At 40.0% G+C, this 17,938-nt stretch overlaps 1 protein-coding gene across 1 annotated transcript; it reads right to left on the bottom strand.

The window, feature by feature from the left end:
- Positions 1-3,732: 3,732 nt before the first annotated feature.
- Positions 3,733-17,814, bottom strand: NSUN3 (NOP2/Sun RNA methyltransferase 3). The gene is made up of 7 exons (XM_014307552.2): positions 17,788-17,814; positions 17,127-17,236; positions 16,235-16,285; positions 15,183-15,475; positions 13,748-13,902; positions 13,117-13,238; positions 3,733-4,355 (listed from the first exon to the last, which is right to left on the bottom strand). The coding sequence occupies exons 1-7, from the start codon at positions 17,812-17,814 to the stop codon at positions 4,085-4,087; spliced, it is 1,029 nt and encodes a 342-aa protein (XP_014163027.1). The 3' UTR covers positions 3,733-4,084.
- Between the last annotated feature and the right edge of the window lie 124 nt (positions 17,815-17,938).

Genomic DNA, 17,938 nt, shown 5'->3' with positions numbered 1-17,938 from the left:
GTGCCCATCCCCACCACAGATGCTGGCGTACAAGAATTACCCCAGAGCAGCACAGGGGACTGAGACACAGCAGCATCAACCCAAATCTCTTGTGGATAGCTGCAAGATCTGCTCTGACACTGCATGCAAACAAGCCCCTTGTCTGTTCTGACTGCTTTATTTGATTTGCCTTGTCAGAGGTAAGGTCAGGCCAAATGCTTGTGGTCCTTAAAGATGAAAGCCTCATGTCAGGGAAGAATCATTTTGGAAAGAACAAGGCGAGAATGTCACTGACCAGCTGAAGTGCTGGCTCCATTCAAATTTGGATTGCTGTGCTGCCTCCTAGTGCCTTTATCATCTTTAAAAAAATAGTTCTGCAGCAACACTTATGGCACCTCTCACAAAAGGATTATTACCTGTTTAGGGTTTAGGGCAGCAGATCCATTTCTTTTTCCTCTGAGCCCACAAAGGGTCACATCACCATGACACCATGGTGACCATAGGGCATCTCAGAGAGAAACAGCAGAAAACATTGATGGGAAGAACCACTTTGGACACAGCTGTAGGGAGTAGAAATTCCTCAGTGAAGTACAAAAAACTGACCCAGGTTTATATTCCATCTCTTCCCCTCAAGAGCAGCTGTGACTTTTTGATCCATTTTGTTTTGATGGCACACGAAACATTTTTGAGATGGAGCTGTGGAAGGTGCATGATGCTTGACCCTGCTAAAAACTATGTACAACTAGTAAGAAAATAAAAACTTCCAAGGTCAGAAGACCTTGACCTCAAGTCATAGGATGCAGACACGAATATCAGACAAGGAAAACATTTTCTGACAAGTCAAAAACACCAATCTTTAGTCAAGAATCACGTGGTGGGGTGACATTTAAAAGCTGTGACCAGTAACTGTATGTGCCCTGTGTGCTCTGACCCAGGTTTGGCAACCAGAGAACTCCAAATTTCACCTTTCCCTGGAAGTTAAGAGACTACCAGCATGTGCTGGAACAAAGAATCTCATTTATAGCCAATGCTGCATAAAGTTACTTCAGCGTAGAAGTGAGCCAAATTCTACTACAGCCAGGCCTGAGTCTCAGATTTTTCTCCCACTCACCAAACAAACTTTTCTGATAGGAACATCTACCAATACAGCCATTTGTTTGGCAAGAAGCAGGTAGACATGTTTGATTTAAATGCTTATAGCTGGGTTAAAGACCCTGCAAATTTAAAGCAATCTCACTGCAGTTTTTACAACTGATGTCCTCAATTCTCCTTCTAAGACAGTCAAATGAAGTGAGGGGATCCTCCCAGCCCAGTACAGGCACCTGTGGCTCTCCCACCACTCTCCCCCAGAGGAATTCTGCTCTCTCTACTCACAGAGCTTTTACTGAACAGGCTGCAGCCACTGCTGCTCTTCCATGCTAAAGGCCACATTGTCTCTTTTCCAGTATTTCACATTTTCCACCCACTTCTGTAGTCCTGATCTTTTTATTTTGCCCCTCCTTCAACCTTCTCTTCCCACACCTTACTGAGACAGCCAAGAGTTCATTAGTCCCCTGGTCAGCTGCATCAGCCCACACACATTGTGTAATCTGTTTTTCCACTCCACTCCACAGTGGAGAATGCTTTTGACAAGCCATAATTGAACTGTGTCAGATGCCACTGAATAAAGGATAAAATTTGGAAAATACTGAAATTGCCTTTAGATAAGGCTTTCCAATTTCTTATTGTGCCAATCCCCCTGACACAGGGAAGTGACTTTTTGGATGTTGGAAAAGGGAATGGCAGAAAAGCACGGGGGCAGCTGAACTCCAGAGCTCTCTGATGCCACTGAGGTGCTGGCACTGGTGTGTGCTACACATACAACTGTGGGCAGTTTCATTAGAGATCATGAAGATTTCTCTGGGACTCCTCAGTCCAACAAAATTGGTCATTTTCCTGACCTCAACTTGCTTGGGGCTGCAATTTCTTCAATGATAGAAAGGCTGACTTGTTTTCCACCCCATCTCCATCAGCACTGCTCAGGAAAAAAGGAGGAAGGACATGGCAAGGAATTAAATTACAATTACCTGTCTGGAAAAAAAAAGGTGTAAAAAGGAAAGATGTTGCAGCCTTGTAATGAAGGGAAGCAGAAGTCAGAAGTATCCAAGAGATACTTGAATGGACAAGAAGCCTTACAAAAAGTGCATTTGAGGGGACAGTACTTGCTACCATGTGCAAATTTTGCCCCTCACCTCTACAGGCCTGCCTCCATCCTTTCTGCTTTTCCCTTCTCACTCCACATGTGCTCACCAAATTCCTGTCACCAGCCAGAACTGATTAGAACAGAGGGAAAAAAAAACAACTCCAGAGCACTTTGGAATAGAGTATAAACCAGAATTAATCAAGTACAAACAAAAATAAGTATCACTTATTAATTAGCCTTGTTTTTACCTCTCTTGTCGGTGCATTCTTAGACTGGTTGGGACTGGAAAGGGACTCCAGGAGATCAGCAAAAGGTTATGCAGAACTCAGTGCAGCTTTTAGACACAGGTCTAAAACAGCTCACAGGAATTTGCCCATCTGCTGAGACTGAGTTCAGCTTTCAAGGGTCTCTTTGTTCCTCTGTGATTACCCAGTCCACGTCCTCCTGAACCATCCAATTCAAGCACATATTTCAATTCCATCCCTGAGCAAGTTACATTCTTACCTTTCCATTTCAATTTCCACAGGGCAAATGAAACTGATGGGAAGCATTCTGCCAAAGGTATGGTTATTTCACCCAGCAGCCTGACATGACTCCAAATCTGGATATTACATTTAATGTTGCTGGGACAGATGCTGTCAGGCCCCTTCACAGTGTCCTCTGCATACTCAAACTGCATCAACTTTACAGCCTCTCCGGTTTTCAGAGACATTGCTGACAATTTAACACTGCAGGGCCACCTCATTTTTCATCCCAAAGCAGGGGAAAGGATAACTGTGAAAGCTCACAGAGCAAAGGGCGAGGTGTCAGAACCTCTGATGCATTTGTTTGCCTCAGCAGGTTAGTTCTGAGGGCAAACTGTGTGATATACACATGAAATATACTAAATGTTTGCAAACTGAAGCAAGGCAGATTTGGATTTGATGTTAAAAAGGAATTCTTTACAGTGAGGGCAATGAGACACTGGAAACGGCTGCCCAGAGAAGGTGTGGATGCTCCATCCCTGGAGGTGTTTAATTTAAGGTTGGATTGGACTTTGCAATCTGGTCTAGTGGAAGGTGTCCCTATCCACAGCAAGGAACTTGGAACTAGATAATCTTAAAGTCCCTTTCAACCCAAACCATTCTGTGATTCTGTGAAATTAATAAATGTACAATGCCACACACCCCCATTTCCACACGAGCAACTCTTCTACCTCTGTTCTTTAAAACAAAGTTTTTAAAAGCAGTGATTATCACCTTCCATCTGGGAAAGAACCCTTGGGGATGAAAGGGTTCCACTCTGCTCCAAGACAAGCATAGGCTGGAATATATGCACCATTACTCTTTCAATTCATATGTCTGCAAGCTCAAAATAGAAGACTATTAATAAATTAAAAAAAAAGTCGGTGTTGATCTAACTGCTGACCTTTTCATCTATAAACAAAAGACACCTTTAATTTTAAGCAAACAACTTAGCAAATATGAAACCTGTTCTGCCAGTATGCTTGAAGATGACACTGTCCATACAAATCGGTTCTTGCAGAAACAGATTTCTAGATGTGTTTAGAGAGAATGCAGGATTTCCATCACTTTAGACCACTGAAAACAATTTATTTAAAAACATACTGTATTAGAACCAAGCTAGTAAATAAAAAAACCAAAACCAGTGCAAAACTCTACCACATTAAGCCCCTATTCTAGAATACAAATCCCTTTAAAAGCATCACCTTGAAAACAATACAAATGTCCTAAGGGCTTCTCAGAAGCTCACAAGCCCATGCTGGAAGGCACAATCAGTATTTTAAGTTAAAATAAGTTAAATTTCTTGCTTCCTTTTGATGAGGAAACTGCAATGCTCTAAATTCAATTGCCTTGCATGTGTTCATATACACATAATGTATTTAAATCAATTTTATCATATACTGCTCATAACCAACAGGCATCAGCTGGAGGACACTTTCTTTAATTTAGCCACGTACATGGGACCCCACGCTCTCCCTTTCTCTGGGAGAACCAGCAGTTCATGCTGCTGCATTCCACTGAGAAGAGTGAATTCCTGGGAAACACCTCTGGCCATCCCACTTATATCCACAGGCATCACATTGCTGCAGGAGCTCAGGATGAGACTGATCACATCACTGTTTTCTGCCCTGGAGAGGGTGCACGTGGAATAGACCAAGGAGCCACCAGGACGCAGGGCTTGAACAGCAGACCTGCAGAGAACAACAGGAAAAAGGGGAAAAAATCAACATCAAAAGTGACATACTGCTAGTGGGAGAATGTGCAGACTTATAAATCCAGAGTATAAATAAATATGACAAAAATAACATTACAAAAATGTCTTAAGTTCAGGAAACCACCCACTACACAATTTTGCTTTTCATTTATTGTTGCATTCTCAGTTAGCTGAAGGTATTTTTTACACCACAGTGACAAGTACAAAGCAGCATCCATTCAGAATATACATCAAGCATTCCTCTGCTCAGCACTGCTGTGAAAATGCGGCAATTGCACATAGAATGGGTGACCCCACATCAAAATGGCCTGTTAGAGACTTGGCAAGATGCTTGTGTGAACCTGCAGTAACACCCTGAATTAATGACTGGGCTGTAATTTCAGAAACATCCCTGCTAATTCTGCAACTTATTTAGCAGGTGAGAGGATTTGGGGGTGTCACTGAGGCCTCAAAAACTTCATTTTTAGGGATCATATATTTATGTGCACTTCACTTATTAACCTGTTGACAAATTTTGACCAAACAAAGGCAAAATAGTGGCTTAAAGCCTGAAAGCTTCACAACTGCTGTTGGATGGAGGGAACAGAGGCTCTTTATCACTATACCACCAAAACAGAATTTAAATAAACTGCTTATTTCCCACTACAAGATCTGCCAAGTCCTTACTCAGACACATGAAATACAGCCTATGAGTATAGAAATGAGATATGCAAGTTGTATTCACCTACTCCAAATTAAAAGAATAAGGAGAAACTCAAAAACCTTGCACCACAGAAGTATTCTTCAAACCTAGTACCACCACATTTCTAAAAGAAGCTACACAAAGATTAATTTGCTATTAAAACACTGTCTGAATATAAATCCCATTAAATCATATGTTTTGAGCCATTTTTGGGTCAAAGACTGCATTGTAAGCTGGTATACAAACAGATACTACAGGAAAATAACACATTAAATACAACTGTTGCCCCAATAAGATTTCTTTTATTTAATACCAAGAAAACCAGAACATGTGAATGGTGTAAATGACACTGAATAATCAGACTTGTAGATATTACTGACAAAACCATGCTCACACAACCCCTCCACTCTAGGGGAAAAAAATATCCTGGGACAAATAAAAAGAAGAAAAGCAACAACTATTTCCTCAAACCACATGAGGTGAGCAGTCCCCAAATGCAGAGAGTCTGATTCCAAGTCTAGATAAACAAAGACAATGCCATGGAAATAGCAATTCCTCTAGAAACAAGCTGAGGACTTCCCAAGGGTGATAGCTGACCAAAAACAGTTGAGAAAAGTAAGAAGGAAGTACAAGGGGGGGAAAGATAAGCCATTTTAACAGAATTGTAACTTTTTGGGAAAATAATAAACAAAAGCTTCAGCACAAGGAGGATCAAAGCTGATCACAGCTTTCAAAGCTGCTCTGAAGGTCCTGTCCAAAATAATATGGGAACACCAGGACACTGCTTCAGACAGCGATAAGACCAGGTGAAAACTCCTGAGAACGATACCAAACCTATTTCTCTTGGGAGCATACACATGACCTTGCTCAATTATTTTATGAGTCTTGATTATGATAACCAGTGAGCCAAGTATATATTAATAACCACAGTGCACCCACATAAATGGACTTACCTGTGACGGTGGTCACAAGGGTTTTTGGGTGAAGGAAGAGACGAGATCCTTGACTCCATGATCAGAAGGCTTGATTTATTATTTTATGATATATATATATACTACATTATAACTATACTACAAAGAAAAAGCAGGAGAGCTTTTCAGAAGCTTGCTAAGCTAAGAATAGAATAGAAAGAATGATAACAAGGCCACTCTCTCGGACTCTCTCTAAGAGACCTCAGTTCTGGATTGGCCATTAGGTCTAAACATCCAAGCTGGGCCAATCCAGACAGACCTGTTGCATTCCACAGCAGCAGATAAATTATTGTTTACATTTGTTTCTGAGGCCACAGCTTCTCAGAAGGAAAAAATCCTAAAGAAAGTATTTTAGTGAAAAGGATGTCTGTGACACTTACCTGCTAAATTCAAGCAAAGCAGGGATGTGCAACTTTGCCTTCTCAGGGACACCAAACCAGCAAGAAAGCCTGATGCACTCTCTCTTGGCCTCACTCCCATTTGGGGAAATTAAAAATCCCTTCCCCCCCCCCCCAATATATTGGATTTTGCTTTTTATCTTTCACATTAGAACTCAAAGAGAACAGAGCTGAAGTCTAAATAGGCTCTCATGAAGTTGAGCTGATCTTGAGATTTTTATCAGAATCCACCCACATAACTCATTTTTGACAGACTTTCCCCTGCCAGCTACACCTTTTCCATGCACGCAGAAGTGCCAAGCCCTGAGGGCAGCCAGTGAGCTTGGGAACATTTCAATGTGACAATTGAGATGTACTTCCAGCAAACCTGAGAATTTTACTCACAGCAGATAATGGCAACAACTTTCCTTCCTCTAAGACAGCATTTAGTCAAGAGAAAAAAATCTTTTACCATGTAAAAGTGGGAAAGCTAAAAGATAAAAAAGTAGCTACAGGTTAGAAGGTTAAAATCCTGGACACTTCCCATATGGAAAGCAAGAACCATCAAGACATTTTCAAGGGCACCATGCTCCTCCATCAGAGGAAAGAGCAGCACATGTCTCTGAAGGGAAACTTGAAAATCTCACCTCAAAACCCCTTGTGTCTAAACCTCAACTTGTGAATCTTCACTGGCCCATGACCCAAAAAGGTCAGCCTGCTCAGTGCAGCTCTCTTTATTTTGAACCTGCAGCAGGAATTAAAATAGCTGAGGAGAATTACTTCAGGCAGCAAGGTTAATCAATGTATCTATCCATCTTGTCAAGTGCAGCAACAGTTGTTTCAGTGCCTGTGCTCAAAGTCAATGCCCCCAGCTCTGATTAAGCACTGCCTGGATTCTGATAAACCTGCAGGGAGCTGCAAAATTCCAAGTGAGGAAGAGCTGGGCTCAAAGTCACACAGGGTGAGAACTGAGCTGGGCCAGCAGAGCCAGGGAGTTTGGTCCTCTCCTCATCAGCAGCACAGAGAATTCATTCAGGACAGGATCTGATCATCAGGGAATTTGTTCAAATGTATTTAATCAACTTCCTCTCTAACCACTGGAGGGAAACAAGATCATCCAAGGGCTAGGCTGGAGATGAAGCACAACTTAGTCCTACTGTAACTCCACCAGCTAGGAATTAAGATTTCTCTTTCATTGGGAATCTTAATTATCCACTCTTAGCTGAAGGAATTCAGTGCCTGTTACTTTGTGACTCCCAAAAATAGGAAGTCAAATCTAGAATGATTAAGATGCCAAAATATTTTTTCACCTTCCTCTTATTACAGTGTTTAAAAAAACCCACATTATTTAAAAGTAGTTAATCTGCACTTCTTTTTCTCTTGATGGCACACATTACATTTGTTTATTAAAGAGCTAAAACTTTCAGCTGCTATAAACATCTAGTTAATATCCTAATTCTATTTCAGGTACATATATTTCCTGTAATGAATTTTACAAGTTTACAGGCACTACTACTGCAAGGTTTCGTGCTTCACATGAAGAAACATGAGAACACACATTAAGAGCCCTGGAAACTTTTTCTGGAGCCTTTCTCTGTCCATCTCATTCCACAAGTTCTGTAAAACAAATTAACACATGTAGATTGCTCCCCTCCTCTTTCTAAATGAGACTTTACAGCACTAACAAAAAACAATTAAAGATATTACCTATTTATATTTAATATATATTATATACATAAATATTTTATATTTATATTTTTGTAGGGTGTGTCTCTGGGTACAGGTTCATATTGTACTGCGGAAGTCAGAGGTACAACAGATGCATTAATCTGTCCTAACTCCCTGTATTTACAGGTGTACCAAAAAAGACTTTTGAAAGAATATATTCTTTCAAATCTCGAGTTTTTTTTTTTAGTTTATTTCTCAAGATTTACTAAAACGGGGGGAAAAAAAGCATTATTGTTTTGTATCTCAGGGGAAAAAAAATGATCACGCTAGCGCCACATGACAAACTCAAAAAACTCTTCCATGCACCTAAATGTAGTTAGCTAGGACTTAAAAAGGATTTTTCCCACTGACAGAGAAAAGTCTTGGTGTCTCAAATATCCTTTTAAAACTGGGCAGACACAAAAATCTGTATTTCACACTATAGGTAGCACCTGCATGTCCAGCCTATCCTCTGGCACGTGGGTTTCTGCTGCCTGCCATGGAAAGGGGCAGCATTAATTATGTTAATAATTCGACCATTTTCCATATTAAAGTTTAAAGATGACACAACTTTAGGGCAATTTTAAACTAACAAAACACTTCAACAGTGCCATCTTTTGGCAACTACTATGTATTTCTGCTCAATAGGCAAGATAATGCCTCATCAGAATAAAAAATGCCAATTCTATTCTTTTTCTTGACTTAAAACATCCACATTACCTTTTGCCTCTCACAAGAGTCCAGATACTTTGTGGCAATATGACCTGCATGTTAAAGGCTTTGCTTTTATTTCTTTGAACCTGGACAAAATGATAAAGGAAATCCTTCAGTGTCAAAATACCAATCTTTTTTAATACTTTGTGATGGGCAGTGACAGTAGTTCAAGCACTCCCTCTGCTCCTCTCTGAATAAAATTTGCTCCTGTGGAAAAACACTGCAGCTCAGAATAACAGAATCATGAAGATCAACTGCCTTTTTCAACATTAAATTGAATTATAAATAAAAGGAGATACAAGCATCAAACTCCCCTCACCTAAACAATGAAAACTCACAAATCCAAAAAAAAACCAAGTCTGTTTTACCCTAGACAAAATTTGTTCCCAAAGTCCTGATAAGCAACATTTCTACTGCAAATAATTCTAAATTATTCTAAAGCAAAGACAAAAAACCAGCTAGAATTATTGATCTTTCTCCTTTATTGCATGGTGACTTCTGGAATATTCACCCTGTTAAAACAGGGATATGAGACAGCCCAGGAGGGAGAATGAAAAACCTTCGAAGCCCACTAAAGAGAACTTTAGTGGTTATCCTCACAGCCCATAAAACACACAGAGGAAGGACTGAAGGTGGAATTAAAGCAAAATTTGTGCCTGAATTCAAATACATGATCCCAAAAAGCTGCTGAGTAGCTTATTTGTTCAGTCATACAGTTATTTATATATTCAATAAACCTGTCTTTGCAACATATCCTAAGGGACTTGATCCATAAGTTATTCACAGTGTGCTTCCACACTTAAAATCAGAAACCAATTATTGTAAGATAAAACATGAGGGAACACCTGATGGAATACCGGGAGCCACAGCAGTGGCCACAGCATTCACTCTTGGTGAAGAAATTCCAAGCAACCATGTAAAACCTCCAACAACCCAATCAAAAGTGTTTTGGGGAATGGCACAGCACAAACACACACAAAATATTCAGCTTTTGTAGGGTAGAAAGTGGGCTAAAGAATCCTATCATCCACACAACCCTCAGCAGATTTGCTGGTCCAATAGCTGGAATTCTCAAAAATTCCCAGTGGAGCTAATAGAGAAGATGGTTTTGGATAATAAAAGGATTAACTGGACAGCTACAGAGAAGCAGAAGGAAAAATTCCAGGGGAAAGAGCTGAAGATGTGATGAAGCAATTTCCAGCACACTTTACTCCACACAGCAGAAATGGTGCTAAATATATGATTTTATATTTATAAACACATAGTTCTGCATTCACTCTATGACCACAAAAAAGCCCAGCTTAGAGCACACAATTCCTCTCCTGTGGAAAACTCCAATTCAGTGAGAATACAGAGCTGTTTAATTACTCAGAGATGCTGTGTACAGAATAATTCCAGCAGTCTGAATGCCTTTGCTGAGTTTTCTAAATTGTATTCTGTTGGATTTCTGTTCTGCTGAGCCCTAACACAAGTTCCTTTCAGCTGCACAAACCAGTCTAAGAATAATTACAACATCCATAACAGTTTAACCACTATGTAATTGGGCATTCAAGCCTAGCCCAAAATTTACTTTCTCTCTGAGAACTGATAACATTGGTAAATTTGCTTTTGGGAACCACTGTATTTTGTGTTAGCATTTAGCATCAGGAAGTGAATATTTCTTTTTTTTTAACTTTGCAATTTGTTTTCTGCATGAACACTCCAAATACTAACAAGATTTGCAGTGTGTTCTTGGATTAGAGCACTCAGCAGGGATGCTTTGGTTTGGGTATGAACAATCATTACAATCTCAATTTCCTTCAAATCAGTGGTGCCCTCATTGCTTAGAACATTTGCTGTTCAGCATTTATATCACTTATTTACATTTCAGATTTTATGCAGGCTGCAGGAAGAAAATTGTTGCATCAGCTTCTTCCAGATCTTCATTCTCTGGAGCCTCTATGTACTTAATTAATTACATTGTATTGCAAACCCTACTTTTCCTTCCTTAACTTCCCTCTTTGATTACCCCAGCTTTCTCAGAAATAGATCCATAAAAACAAATTAGAGGTGAAGCATTTCCTTCATTAAGGAGGGAATCTCAAATTTTAGGCTGCTGCTTGACAGACATAAAAATAGAATTCCACTTTGCATTTCACTCTTCTCATTTTTATGTTACACTTCATCCTCCTGCTAAACTGAAATAATGCTTGGTCCCTCAAGCTTCACTTTCAAATCAGAGGATGGTTGGGGTTGGAAGGGACCTAATGATCATCTATTTCCAGTCCAATCCCCAAACTATCCCAAATTACTCCAAGTCCTGTCCAGCCTGGCCTTGCACACTGCCAGGGATCCAGGGCAGCCATAGCTTCTCTGGACACCCTGTGCCAGGGCCTCAGCACTCTTGACAGTAAAGAATTTTTTTCCTGCTGTCGCATCTAAACCCACTCCCACTCAGTTTGAAGCCATTCCCCCTGTCCTGTCACTCCTTGCTCTTATAATGTATTTCTTACATTACTCTCAATAAAACTGCTGGGATTCAGCCTTACACTTGTTTTTGGTTACAGACAGAGGAACCAAGGTCAGGAACACCTGGGAGCATCAAGCACCAGGTAACCTGAATCAATGAACCAGAGAGAGCCCTGCAGGAGCTGGCTGTGTAAAAAGCAGTTAAGCTTTTCTTGTTTTGGTTTTCTTTTTTTTTTAACAGTAATATTCATGGAGGCTCAGCCCTCCTGAATATTACTGGAAATACTGGAAAAGAGATTCAAACTCAACTTTTTATTTATAATTATGCACTCTAGTCATTAAACAGAGGCTTGAATAGGGAAGCATTCCAGAATTTTAGTTCTAATGCACCTGTCACAACCCATTCAGCCTTTTCTGATCTTGCATTATCATTTCATTTTTCATGTGGCATCTGAGATGTCTTAGGAACTGGGAATTTATTCTAAAGTGATCAGGTAAATAGAACAATAACCAGCTAGTAACCAATGACCAGCTATCCTTTAAATATTTTACCCAATAACCCAATCAATAACCTTTATATCCTTTAACAATAACCCTTTTATCCAATAACCCTTATAAACTCTAACTCTTGAAAGTAACCATCCTTTTACTACAATTTACATAGCAAAGGTATTTTACTAATTTATATAGCAAAGGTATTTTGTCTCTACAAATTCTGATTACTGTTGCTAAAGTAAAGAACATTTTCAACAGAAAGTTCTCTCTCTACACAGGAATAATTCAATTAAATCTGATTTGGGCTGAGAGGAATGTTTGGTTTTTTTAAAAAAAAACCAAGGTTTCTGCTGTCATGATTTCTCCAGGATTACAATGTGGAATGATTTATGCAAATTCTCAAAATTTCTCTGCATGATGTATGCTTCCTTTTGCTACGGGTTCACAAATTGGATTTTCCATGTCAGATATTGAAAAGGGAAAACTGGAACAGGTCAGTGTTTTAAATGTGATTGATTTCTTCAAAGGAAATGGATGACATGATGCATTACTGCAATAAGATCCTCATATTTCTGTTATAAATCACAGGCTTCTGCCAGGCCTTTTTCAACTGGAAGTCTTGCTAAACTATCTTGAACTGCAATGGGAGCTTTCCATAAAAATTTTCCTTTTTTTTTCTTATAATATGTTATTTTTCCCTCAATTTGCTTTGACAGATGGACTTCAGGCATGACTGTTACTCCACAAATAACATTCAAGGTTTTATTTTAGAAGGTTTTATTGAAAAGTCACTCTTTTTTTTTTCCCCATGAGAAAAACTGTGCAGTTTGAAATGTTTCACAAATACCAGCCCATAGCTGGTAGCATTAAAATGTGTAATACACAACAACCTGGCTTTGGATTACTGGGGGCATGTTCTCAAAAAAAAAAAAACCAATCCTCCCTTTCCTCCACCAAACCTCACTTTTTTTTTTTACTTTTTTACCCCGCCAGTTAGGACTGGGAGTCTTTCTGTGCTACAATCAATCAATATGGAACACATCTAAACCCATTTTAGCTGTGTACACCTAAAATATTTTGATTTTATACCAGGCTGTTGTGAGTCATCTGCAAACGGACATTGCTGTGAGTGAGTTAAGAGGACCAAGGCCTCACTATTGATATCACCCACCCAGATTTCCACATCCTCATTATCTCAGACCCACTGGTTATTCTAAACAGCATCCCAACCTATATTCCTGACATTACTGTCAGAGGGGGAATCCTGGGTTGGTTTATTTAATCTTGCTCCCATGTAATTTTTATTAATTAGAGGAAGTTCCTTTAACTTTCTGCACTTCTCACCTTAGAAGCTGGAATTGCAAGGAGGACAACTCCTTCCTTTGCATGAGCCTGAGCACAGCTTGCTGAGGGTCAGCAGAGAAGAGCCAACTTCTGTCATTTGAACAAGGAGCATCAACCAGAACCTAAACAATTAATAAAATTAAAATTGAAAAAAAATCTCAACAAAGATGGTCACTTTTTTGTGCCAAAATATATTCAATTTTCCTTTGCAAACATTAAGAAATTTTTATTTTCCATTTTGGGAGTGAAATGATCCCATTACTACTTTTAGATGATTTTATGGGGTTAGCAGGTGGGGAAATAAAAAATTAATGCTCTGAAAGTAAGATCTACCTGACCAGCTCCCTCTTGTTGTTCTCCCCTTCCTAATTACACATCATTCAAAAATAACAGCTACAAGGTATTCAGAATTCATTCCCAACATCATCTAACACAGGAATAACTGCACAGCAAGCTTCATGAAGTGTTTCCTGAGGCTCTACAAATCCTGTATATTACTTTATTCCCCTTGATAGGTCAGGTATTTTTGTGGGGGGACCAGAAAAAATTTTAAAAAAAGACAATTAGAAAGATGGCAACATAGTAAGAAGAATCAGAATGCAGAAATATAATTTGCCAATAATAATGTTACCTTGTCATAAAATTCAGGCTGAAGATCTCCAATCTGTCTACCATCCAGTTTAGAGACTGTTACCAAGTTAATGAAAGGATCTGGGATGAAGGACTCTATCGTCTGCTCCAACCATCTTGACCTCAAATCATCATATTCATTACAGTGAAAATGACCTTAGAAAATTAAGGAAAAACAAACAAGCAAAGAAAGAGAAGTAAACACCCAAAGATAAGTCTCTCTCGATATATATTTTTTTTTCCTGCAAATATGAGGAGTTAGACCCATTTTGGAAGTTCTACTGCACTGCCATGACTACTATGGAGTTTACACCCTATGTGCCTGGGTTATTTAGAATACTATTGTATTTTTATAAACCTAAATAAATTTCAACATGCTCCTACAGAGCAAACCCTAAATATTTACTAGCAAATCCTTCTGTAGCAATAGACTTCCACAGTAAAACAAACTTTAATCATGACCCACATCCAAAGAGTGAGTGCCTTCCTGGACTCCTTGAGCCACCATCTACATGAAGTGCATGCCCCATATTATTAAACTGCCTTTTAAATATATAAAGCATCAATTTTGTCTATCTTAAAGTACATCCTAGCATTCACTGAGGTATATTAAGAATCAAATTCTTCACATCTCCCATTCAGCGACAGTTTGGTCTCTTCAGAAGCAGACAGAAGGTAAAGTGTTGGGGTTTTTTCTCTAAACCTTCTGAAAGGACAATTCCTATTTAATTTACTTCATTAGCATCACCCCATTCCACTAGAAGAGGGAGGGAAACCAGCTGTTATCAGCTGCTGCAAGTGGTTATAGTAATGCTATCATCAGCAGGAGCACAAGGTGCTGTGAGCAGTTTGAAACAATTATTACCCAAGCCAGCAAATAAACTGGGAAACAGCAATCCCTGCTTACTTTAAGTCCTTGGCCCAAGCTGCTGCTTCCTGCTGCCTTCTAAACATTCTGATCATCTCAGAATCCTCCTCCAACCAATTCCTTACCATAAACCTTCTCCCTTTGCCCAGATCTTGCACATTTCAAGACTGCATCTTGCTTAACTTCTGAAGCTCTGCTTTACATCAGCACACTTAAATTTACCTGCAGTGTTTGCACAGTATTGTCAAAAGAGGCAACAGAGGAGAAGGAAAAAAAAAGTAAAAAAGGACAAGTATTCTAAGACTGCAGATTACTTACATCCCTGTGCCAGCAAATTGATATGGCTTTGAGCAACTTCTGGAGAGGTAATAGTTGAGAAAAAATCCACAGAGCTACCCCACTTTTGCCTGTCACTCTCCACTAACCTATGTTAAAGTAAGGACAGCATTTTTAATACTTAAAAGTCAAACAAAGATTTCATAAAATCCTTATGAAACAGCACAGAACTAGGTGGAACACAAACTGTTGTTTGGCTTTTTCCCCCTCCACCAGCACCTGGCTCCATTACCTGGACAGGCACACTGCAGGATAGCTACAGATTTGCCCCCTGGTGCAGCACAGAGATCCAGAATATCTTCCCCATCCTTCACCTCCAAGGCCAGCACGGGCAGCAGCGAGGCAGCATTGAGCAGGTAATATTCCTTCAGCCTGCCAGGCTGGTGCTTCTGGGCAGGGAATCTGCCAGGAGCTGCCCTGGTGTAACACCTGAAGGCTGCAGGGAGGTAGGGCAGGGCTGCTGGGAAGGCAGGATGGTATCCCTGCTCAGCCAGGCTGCTCTCCAGGCCAGGGCTCTGGCTGAACCTGTGAAAAATGACCAGATAATATTGTCTTTCACATTTATGCATTAGCTTATACACGTTATTAGTGATTAGTTAGTTATTCGTATAAGTATTTAGAAATAGTATCAATTATAACTCTTTTTAGCTGCTTTTAATATAATAGAATCTATCAGCTTAAGTACACACTATGTTGCTCATAGAAATAGTATTGTAATGAATATAGTATCTATGTATCACTTATGGAAACAATGGTGTGATTAATGTATTGTATTATAGACCTCAGCAAAACATAAGATGTGAAAAAGGCTTTTGTGTAACTAGAACCGCGCAAGGCCATCCACTGACCAACCTAAGTGATAAGATAACCCTGACACAAACCAGAGCACCAGAGGACAATTAGAGATACCGTGTTACATTTAAGGAGGATATACTAAATCCTTATCAGGGGATGTGAAACACCAGGATGGAGACACAAGAAGAAATAAAAGATATTGACCTGACACTCAGGATGTCATGCAGATAAGCCAGTGTGTGAAAAAGTCTAACAAAGGAGTTCCCAAAACATCAGAAAGTTAGCAAGAATGTTTGAATAATATATGAAACACATGAATATGCATGTACCTCAGTGATTTAACAGTATAAAGATAACACTGTTTGTATACACAGCAGTTTCTCTGGCTGATGGCCAGGAGCACCCCCGTGCTAGAAATATTATCTTTCTTTGTCCTACTATTATTAAACTTTAAAAAATTCTACAACCTGAATTCTGTTTTTCACAAACCTGTTCAGCAGCACGGCGTACTGCCAGCACCATGGCGAGGTCAGCACGTCTCTAGGGTGAAAAAAGGAAAAGCCATTCAATAACCCATCAAATAAAACAGTGTAGGAAACCTTTACCTACAATCTCACTATTGGATAATTCTGGTGTAATCAGGAATTCATCATTTTGAGAGTGAAATTAACCATTTTAGTTAGAAAAGTACACAGGAAAATAATTTTAATAGGAAATCAAGCCACTGTTTTTTCTAATTATTGCATTTAAAACACCAATTTCTTCTGAAACAAGACATTCTCCATTTTTTTTTATTTTATGTAAGAGATATAAATGATGAAGTATAATGGTTTTCCTGACTATAAAGTACTGCCCTGGGGACAAAGAATAACTGTAATATTAGCTGTAAACAACAAAAATAATCACACACACATTGGTTTTACAATGCTCATTCCAGCCAACACTAAAATGCCATTTTTACAAGTGTTCTTTTTTACATTTTACGTTCTGCAAACACTGCACCAGTAAAACTTAAATCAACAGATATTTTTGGAAGACAGCAGTGGTATGTGATAGAACCATACTTGTTTGCATTTCAGTTTGCTCTTTCTTACATGGATTTCCCTCCTTTCTGTTTGAATTCCTACTAGCAATTTTTCATTTAATCTCAAAAAAAATATTCCTCAGGAGTATTCATTGCCTAAAGCAGAAAAACACATTGATCCAATCGAAGAGCTTTTAAGTTGACTCAATTAAACTAATGCTATGCACTGATACTTTTTGTTTTTTAATAATGAAGTGTGATCAAGACCCAAATTTAGTGACAGCCTTTGCCATATATGTCATTACTAATTCAATTCCTTATCTCTCCCTTTCCTTCCATGTCCCCAAAGCCACAGACCTGACACTGCTCCATGCATCTCCCAGCTCTGCCGTGTACTGCTTCTCGAAGTGATCCAGAACCACCTGGCAGATCTGCTTCTGGAGCTTCCCTTTTGCCTTCTTTTCCAGCTTCAGAGAAAGCAAGAAAAAAGAAAAGTAGTAAAGCCAAATTAAACCCTCTCTAGGTTCTCACTAGAATGAATAAAAACCATCTTACTTATTACATCAACTTAGTATCAGTGTTTTTGGAATGCTTAAATATCACATCTTTACGTGATGGAAGATGTAATAGACGTTTCAGAGAGCAAAGGAGTTAAGCTACAGCACACTCTTCCTCCCTGCTCGGCTGGTTAATAAACGGCCTCCATATCCACTGTGCTGATAACCCAGTGCTTCCTGGCACTCTGATGGAGTTTACCTTACCAAAGGACGGGAAAGAGCTTTTGGTTCCTAAGCAAACCCCGAGGGCAAACGCTGAATTTCCCTCCCTCGGGGCACCCAGCAGCCGTCCCGTCCCGTCTCATGGCGCTCCTTCCAGGAACAGCACCGGGACGGAGCTCGGGCACCAGGGAAAGCTGTGTCAGTGCCGGAGCAATGGCCGGCAGCGGGTACAGAAACCCAAGGCACGGAGGAGGCTACAGAAACTCGGCACTGCGGAAGAGGGACACGGGAGCACAAACGGGACAGGCGGGCTCCTTCCCGTCCATCGCTCGCACGGCCCGCGCAGGAAGCGGCCAAGGCCCTCCCTCCGCGCTTCCGGCCGCAGCTCCGGCTCTCCCGGCCTGGCTCTGGCTCCAGCCCCAGCCCAGCCCCGGCCCCTTCTCACCCGCC

This window comes from Geospiza fortis, unplaced genomic scaffold (genome assembly GCF_000277835.1).
Source record: "Geospiza fortis unplaced genomic scaffold, GeoFor_1.0 scaffold72, whole genome shotgun sequence".
NCBI classification, from domain to species: domain Eukaryota; kingdom Metazoa; phylum Chordata; class Aves; order Passeriformes; family Thraupidae; genus Geospiza; species Geospiza fortis.
This window is presented reverse-complemented; position numbering and strand designations above follow the sequence as displayed.